The sequence below is a fragment of the Neovison vison genome, chromosome 7 (genome assembly GCF_020171115.1).
Source record: "Neovison vison isolate M4711 chromosome 7, ASM_NN_V1, whole genome shotgun sequence".
NCBI classification, from domain to species: domain Eukaryota; kingdom Metazoa; phylum Chordata; class Mammalia; order Carnivora; family Mustelidae; genus Neogale; species Neogale vison.
In genome coordinates this window covers 29019972-29027905 of record NC_058097.1, presented here as the reverse complement: position 1 = coordinate 29027905, position 7934 = coordinate 29019972, and the positions used below count along the sequence as shown (strand labels likewise).

Here is a 7934-nt window from a genome sequence, read left to right as displayed (position 1 = left end):
TCCCTCCCCCAGCCAGCCCACCCCCTGACGGGCGGGGAGTCTCAATCCAGGATCCATAGGTACTCCAGCCAGGAACACCCCTGTTCCCCTCCACGGGACCCCAGAAAGCTGTCCTTCCAGGGCACTTGGGAAAAACCCGCTGGTGTGCCGAGACGCACAGATACTACCAGGACCTGGGTCCCCAACTCTCCATTCGGGCTGGGCACAGTCACCCAGAAGAGACGATGGGCATCCCTAGGCTGCCGGCTCCTCCATACCCTCCCCCTACTCACCGCCACCCCACACCCTTGTATCTAGAAGGAAGAGTCTAGGGGCCCAATGAGGTTGGAAGGAGTTTGGACTGAGCAAACCTCAGTTGTGCCTATCTAAGAATGGGGTTGCTGGAGTGATGAGAACTTCCCACCCTAGTCCTTCAGCTTCCAGACCCTTCTCTGAGTCTTTTTGCTTTGTTATCAGAGTAGGCTCTACCGTGGACAGGCTGGGTGGGTCCAATCACCCAGGCTCCTTGGAGGGCATCGTGTCGGTTTCCCCTCTGTCTTCTCTGCCCTTTCCCATGGGCGCCCCCCGACGTCTGCATCTGCCTCACCTCCAAGGGCGAGCCCAGGCCCACCACTTCTGTCTCCTCCGTCACTGCTCTCTTCGGAAAAAATGGTCTTATTCTCCCTTTCCGCTGATCCCAGCGACTCTTCAAACATGGGGGGTGTGGGGAGTGGATAAAATAAAACAAAACAAAACAGAAACCAAATAGATCCATCATTGGGGGGGGTCAGACAGGCGGCTTATAGTCAAAGTGGCAACAGCTCATTTATTTAGCCAAAAATAGATACTTTCTTGTACAATTTGGTTCACACATATGTACATTTTGCTGTATATACAAAAAAAGTCAGACACGCTTATTCTCACGGAAACTCCACCCCCCAAAATCAACCAAACCAAAAAAAAAAAAAAAACCCCTCACAAACTCAGCTAATGTGGGGTACAGAAGCCACTTGGGGAGGACTCAGGGGGGACTTGCTTTATTTCATTTTTTCTTTTTCTTTTTCTTTTTTTGTTTAGTTTTTTTTTAAGGTATTCATACACGGACATGCTTACAAGTCATAACTATACAGAGCAATTTTTTTTTTTTTTTACAATTATTACAACGATTTAAAATTTTTAAAAAATAAGTACTAAGACGAGGAGAGAGCCGAGAGGACCAGAGCGGCATCCAGGTGGTTCTGGGGCCTGGAAGAGAGAAGCAATGGTAGTAGGAAGAGTAGCGAGGCACCGGCGCTGCCTAGGACCAGGAGACCCAACCCGGGGGCTGAGGCCACAGGGAGGTCTGGGAGGTGTCTCAGTGTCAGCTGCCTTCCAGCTGCAGATGTTGGGCTTCCGGTTTAACTATCAGAAGGGCAGGAAGGCATCAGACCCGAGGTCTCGGCTGGAAGACCCCTGAAGGGGCGTCCCAGAGCCGCCGCCCACTCCAGGGGCCTGCTGGCCCGGCCGGGCTCCGGCGCCCACCGCGCCATACCCTGGGCCGCGCCCGGGTGCCAGGACTGGGATGGCCAAGCCGGCTGTGGGCCCAGGGGGACTACGGAGGGCTGTGGGGTTCGTACACTTGTTAAAGCGCGTCCCGGCGGCGTTCCCCCGGGGCCGAAAGTCGAGTGGGCCTCCGCGTTCGTTCCTCCCCCACTTGCCTGTCCCACCATTGCCCCTACCGCGGGGTCTCTTACCGCCTGGGCACGGGCTGGAAAGCTGTCTTGAGTAACTTTTTCTCCACTTCCAAGGCACTACAGCGATCTAAGGGAAGCGGGGAAGAAAAAGGAAGGCCTTTAGAGCGCTCCATTCCAGCACTCAGGGCCGCTCGAGGCAGGCGCGGGGTGGTAAGCGTCCTGCGTCCCCGGGGTCCTGCCCATCTCCGTCTGCCCCCTGGCGACCCCCAGAACCCACCCCCTCCCTCCGCACCCAGCGCTCAGTAGTCACCTGTTCCGCCCTCGGGCTCTGCCGGTCGAGCGAAGGCGGCGGCGGCGGCGGCCGGGTGGCCCGCGGCTCCGGGAAGTCCCAGCAGGTGTGGAGGGGCCGAGCCGAGCAGGGAGAGCGGGTGCGGGCGGGGCCCCGGCGGCGGGCCTGGGAACGGCCGGTTGGTCCAAGCGGGGAACTTGCTCAGAGGCGCCGAGACGAGTCTGTGGGCCGCGGCGGCCGCGGCGGCTGGAGAGAGCTGCAGGGCTGGGGGCGCGACGGCGGCTCCAGGGGGAGAACCCCCGGCGCCGGGAGGCGAGGGGCGCGGGTTGTCCGGGCTTGTGGCCGTCTCGGCCAGGGACCAGATCTTGGGCTTCTGCAGGGCTGAGGCGGGCGCTGGCGCCGGAGCGCAGGGGTCCAGGCCCGCAGGCGGAGAGGGTGGAGAAGGCGGAACCGCGGCCACCGGCGGTGGCGCTGGGGCCAGACTCAACACCGGCAGTGGACGCTCCTCCAGGCCCTCCGAGCTGTCGTCCGAGTCGCTATTCTTGGAGTCTGAAATGGGTCTCAGGCCGAGGTCGCCGTCCCTGTGCGCCGCCCCAGCCAAGGCGAGCTCAGGCCCCGTGGCCGCGCCGTCTAAGTTCTCCAAATCGATCTCCTCGTCCTCGTCGTCGTCCGCCAGGCCCTCGCCCCCCGTGTCCTCCTCCTCCCCCACGAGCTCCTCCTCCTCCAGCTCCAGCTCGCGTTTGCTGTCTTCTTCGTCCTCCTCCTCGTCTTCCTCCTCGCGCTCGCTCCCGTAGGCGTTGCCCTCCTCGTCGGTGCGGCTGCGGGGCGCCCAAGTCATCTTGTTCTCTTTCTTGAGGCGCCGGCGCGCGTTGGCGAACCAGGTGGACACCTGGGTGAGGGTCATCTTGGTGATGATGGCCAACATGATCTTCTCGCCCTTGGTGGGGTAGGGGTTCTTGCGGTGCTCGTTGAGCCAGGCCTTGAGCGTGCTAGTGCTTTCCCGGGTGGCGTTCTTGGGACGGGACGGGTCCCCGAACTGGTACTGGCCATACGGGTAGAAGGCCGGGTGCGGGTGCGGAAACGCGGCGGCCGCGGCCGGATGCTGCACCCCCGGGCTGTCTTTCAGCTCGTACTGCGCGCCCTGTACGCACATGGAGAGGGAAGGGACACGCGCGGAGGGAGCGCGGGTGAGCCCTAGCCGTCGCCGCCTTCCCCCTCCCGGCCTGGGCCGCGCTCATCTACGCCCGCGCGCTCACCTCTTCCCGCGCCCCAGCTCTCCAGCCCTCCCCCACCCCACCCCGGCTCCCTGGGCGCTTACCAGCTGCGGGAAGATGGGCAGCTCGGCGGCGTAGGGCAGAAAGGCACCGTAGCCTTGGGCGGCTGCGGCAGCCGCTGCCGCCGCGGCATAGGGCGCCCCGTACACAGAGGAGAGCACGTTGGACAGGGACCCCGAGGCGGCCAGCTCCGAGGCTCCGGCTCCTGGGCCGCCCCGGGCCCCAGCGTTGCCGCCGCCGCTGGCGGCCCCCGGGCGCTCGGGTGGGTAGAGCGGGCGGATGTACTGGTATCCGAGCTGGGGGAAGGACATGATGGCCCGCGGGGCACGGACGGAGAGGGGGCCCGGCCCCCGGGGCCACCCTGCTCAGCGCCGCCCGCGGGCTCCGGCGCGCATCGGGGGCTGGGCCGGGCTGGGGCCGCGCTGCCTCCCGCGCTGAGCTGCGCTCCGCGTTCGCCTATTGATCTGCTCCGCGGCGGCGGCGGCGGCGGCGGCGGCGGTGGCGGCGGCGAGGAGCCAGGTCAGGTCCGAACAGATTGGCGGAGATTCCCGGGGCTCCGGGCTCTGATTGACATTTCTACGGGCCCGCAAGCCCCTCCTCTCTCTGCGCCGCGCTCCCTCCTCTTGCCAGCCGGAGCAGCCTCTGCCCGCGCCTCGCTCCTCAGTGCCCTCCTCTCCCCGAGCAGTGTCGCGCCTCGCTTCCTTCGCCCTCCTCTATTTTCACTCCCCCTCCTCGCCCTTCCTCTTCCCTCCCTCTCTGCGCTCCTCTTGCCCCTAGGATCGCTTCCGCTCCTTCGGGCTCTTTCACTCTCCTGGACTCTCGGAAACTCTCTTCCCTCTCCTGCTTTTCCGTTCTCTCTATTCCTTCTCTCTTCTCCCCTTTCTGCTCAGTTCACTCTTTCTTCTCCCCTCTTTTTATCTCACTCTGCCTACTCCCATAACTCCCCCACTACCCCCACCCCTGGCCTTGGCGGCGCCCTGGGCTCAGGCGGCCTAAAGTTGGGGACACTTAAGGTGCCGTGCGGGGGGTGTGGATCCGTGGATCCGTGTCTGAGCCTGTGTCTGTGTGTCCGTCCCCGCCCTCACCTCCTCCCCTGCCCTTCCCCAAATCTCGGGTCTGACGTCTCGCCCTCTTATTCGACTTTTCCTCGCGTCTCCTTCCCGAGTCGCCAATCGCCGGGGCGCCTTCCAGGCGAGGCCGCCCACCCCGGAGGATACTGCGCGCTGGGCGGGGCGGGGCGGGGACGCGAGCCCGGGCGCTCGGAGTCCCTGCCCGCCCCCTCCGGCCTGCGCCGGGAGGGGCAGCGGGAGGTACTGGGACGCGGGTTAGTACTGGGTCAGCTTGCCCCTCCCCGCTGCCCGGCCCTCGGTACCTCTCTCCCCGCCCCAGCGCCGGGCCTGGGTCGGGACCGGATCTCGGTCCAGCGTAGGCGCTGGGGCTTTCCTCGGCCCAGGCCCCCTTTTCGGCTTGCACCTCTAGATGCCAGGCCACTCTCAGCGGAGTAGGGAAGAAGCTAGAGGAGTGGTACGAGGGACGAGGGGGTGCGTTCTAGTGGAGCCTTCAAAGGCCATCTCATTCCCCAGGGGAGCGAGCAGCCCCCTACCCAGAGCACCAAACCCTGAAATCAGCTACTTTAACGGCGCCTGTGTCCGGGTGCGAACCTCTCATTAGAAATGGCGGGCTCTGCCTCGGCAGGGGCTGCAGTGTGGACCCCCTGGGAACCCTATGCTGGGATGTGGAGCCTAGCGGCGTCCTAAGCGGGTAGGCGGAGGAGCAGAGAGCCAGGTGGAGGAAGCTCCAGGAACTTTGCGAGAGCGCTTCGAGAAGTTTGTATATTGGAATTTTTAGTCGGGAGACACACTTCGTTTCCCTACCCCTTCCTCTGCTCCCTGGTCACCGTGCCAAACTGTTTTCTTTCTGTAGAGATCCCATCACCGTCTCGGGTGGGGATGGCAGGCAAGACTTTTGGTTATCTATGGGATATTTCCTCAATCAAACCTGAAATCCCAGGATCCCAACGCCCAACCTCACGGATTAGGGCGTGCAGCCGACCGCGGGATTGAAATTCCCGGAATCGCAGCGACTCCGGGCTAAAAGCTTTAGGCCTCGGCGGCGACCGATAGATACACAGGCCAGGCCTGCAGCGGTAGCGCCCCAGGGACAGCACGGGGGCGGTAACTCGGTCATGGAGTGGCCAGCCCCGGCTGTGAGGCGGAAACTGGCCGCCGCGCGCTGATTGATAGAGGGATTGAATCCGAATTCCACCAGAGCGGAGGGATCGGAGAGCCTCGGACCGCCTGTCTCTCCAGTCTAAGCAGCTCTGGGCAGGTCCAGTTCAGGAATGAACTGCCAGTTTTGACCCCACCCCTCACACCCCGTCTCCTTTCACCCGTCTTCGCACAGGGCAGCGGCTCCAGAGAAAAATTGCGGGGTGTGTGAGTGTGTGTGTGTGTGTGCGCGGGGTGGAGACAAGAGAAAGTTTGGGGGCCACCAGTTTTTGTGTTGATTGGGGAAACTGACGGTGCGGCCTTCTCACATTCGGGCGAGGTCTTACCCATATCCCTTCCCCACCTGCTATTCTGCCTGATACCTGGCCTTGGCCGCAGTTGGAGTCTCCCCAGAGGAGATGATATCAGGGGAAGCTGTGGCTTTGAAATGTTTCCCCGGCGCCTGATTTCGTTTCCAGTTAAACCTCTCAGCCAAGTGGCTTCGGGAATCATGGGGTCCCCTTCTCACGGAAAATCCAGGGGTTACAAAATTGAGGGTACCATTATTTCCCAGAGTGCTTCCTAGGTGTCCGACCTCGAGCCTCGACGGCCCTGAACCCCAGAGTTTGCACCAAATGGTGGCACGGGAACGCAGAGAGCCAAGAGCCAGATGCCGAGGTGGGGAGACTGTGGGGTGCGCTGTAAATGCCCGGATGAAACGCTCACTTTTTAAAACTCAGCTCTTCCTGAAGGAAAAGACAAAACCATAAGCCGGGGAGATGCTTCCTCCGCATTAACCAGCTATCGACCTGGCTGCATCGAGCTGCATGAGGTGGGAAAGAGGCCAGGGAAGGGGCGAGGTGGTTCTCTGTGAACCAACCACGCAGGTCCGAGGGCTCCCATGACCCAAAAGGAGAACCGCCAAACCCATTCGCGTACCCAAGAACCTCGATTAATCAGGTCCCGCCCGGCGTCCCGGGTCCCGAGCAGAAGCGGCCTTTCCGCTACCCTAGCGTCCCGCAGAGATCAGCCCTGGCCCGGGAGGTCCGCGCTTTACTTCGGGACTAGGCGGCCAAGCCCCGACGTGGCACTAGCTCCGCAACTCGACCGGGCCAGTAGAGCCCGGCCCCGGACTGCACTCTCGAGTTCGAGGACAGCCGAACCATTTCCAGAGATTTCTAATCCAAGGGAGGACGTCAGAGTTTGACACTCACACAGGGAGGAGAAGCAGGTGCACGGGAAGTTGATTTGGAAAAGTCATGCGCGCAAAAACGCGCCGCACACAAAAGCTTCTCCGTCTTTTCTCCTTCTTCCAACGTCCCCAGCGCACACACAACGCTTCGGAGGCTTGCTGTAGACGCTCTCTCTACGCGGCCCCGAGTGTGTCAGTGTACGGAGAGGGTGACCATAGCACACGTTTGGTGCACACAGCAGCGCTCGCTGGACTCGCACCTGGTGCCGCTCGGCCAGACGTCTGCCCAGAGCCGGCGGCCCGCCAGGTTCAGGGGCAGCGCCAAGCACTGCACGCGAGCCGCTAGCCACCAGGCCCCCTTTCTGCCCTCTCCTCGCCCAACCTCACGGTGCGCTAGCGTCCCCGTCGGGGGGCGCCGCTGCAGCCCTAGGTCTCCCCGCCGAGGCCGGTCTTCTGTCCTTCCCTCCCAGAACCGAAGTCCCCGGGCTGCAGTGCGGCCGCCGATCCCTCCGCTTCCTGCAGACGCCGCGGCGCTCGCTCCCACCGCTCCCTCCCCCCCGCGCTCGGGTTACAGGTTAATGAAATGCTCGTTTTCCTCAGTCATTTGTTTTGTTTTCCTGCAAAGTTCTGATAAGTAGCTAACCAACGAAGCTTGTAATTACAATCTTACAGAAACCGGGCCGATCTGTATATAAATCTCACCATCCAATTACAAGATGTAATAATTTTGCACTCAAGCTGGTAATGAGGTCTAATACTCGTGCATGCGATAATCCCCTCTGGATGCTGGCTTGATCAGATGTTGGCTTTGTAATTAGACGGGCAGAAAATCATTATTTCATGTTCAAATAGAAAATGAGGTTGGTGGGAAGTTAATTTCTCTCCGCTCTGTGAAGCGTAGACAAGAATTTAATGATTTAATTACAGTTGTAAGCCCTTTCCATGAGACTTAAATTGAGCTGAGAATATTTTTTTCTTCTCTCTCTCTCTCTCTCCCTCTTCCGCATTCTCTCTCTCCGCTATTAGCAGCCCTGCGGACGCCGGAGTGCGTGGCCTGGCGTCCGCACGGGGAGGGATTTGCATCAGGCCGGAATTCGGACCCCGGGGATCCCAGGAGGCACGGGCGGGCGGCCTGCAGAGCCGCCCGGGAAAGGGGTTGCGGCTCCCCACCGGTCGCCGGGGCCTTGAGATCGGTCCCTGGGTCCCGAGAAGCGTCGGGGAAACTTTGGGAGAAACTTTGCCAACTTTGCTCTCGGCGGGGGAGAGGCCGCCCGGCCGGCTGCCGCAGCTGCGGGCCGCGACGCGTGCAGTGGGCCGGGA

At 62.0% G+C, this 7934-nt stretch overlaps 1 protein-coding gene across 1 annotated transcript; it reads right to left on the bottom strand.

Moving 5' to 3' along the window:
• Positions 1–785: 785 nt before the first annotated feature.
• On the bottom strand, positions 786–4387 carry IRX3 (iroquois homeobox 3). The gene is made up of 4 exons (XM_044256131.1): positions 3260–4387; positions 1963–3082; positions 1713–1779; positions 786–1224 (listed from the first exon to the last, which is right to left on the bottom strand). Exons 1-4 carry the CDS (start codon positions 3524–3526, stop codon positions 1170–1172), a joined length of 1509 nt encoding a protein of 502 aa, XP_044112066.1. The 5' UTR covers positions 3527–4387; the 3' UTR covers positions 786–1169.
• Between the last annotated feature and the right edge of the window lie 3547 nt (positions 4388–7934).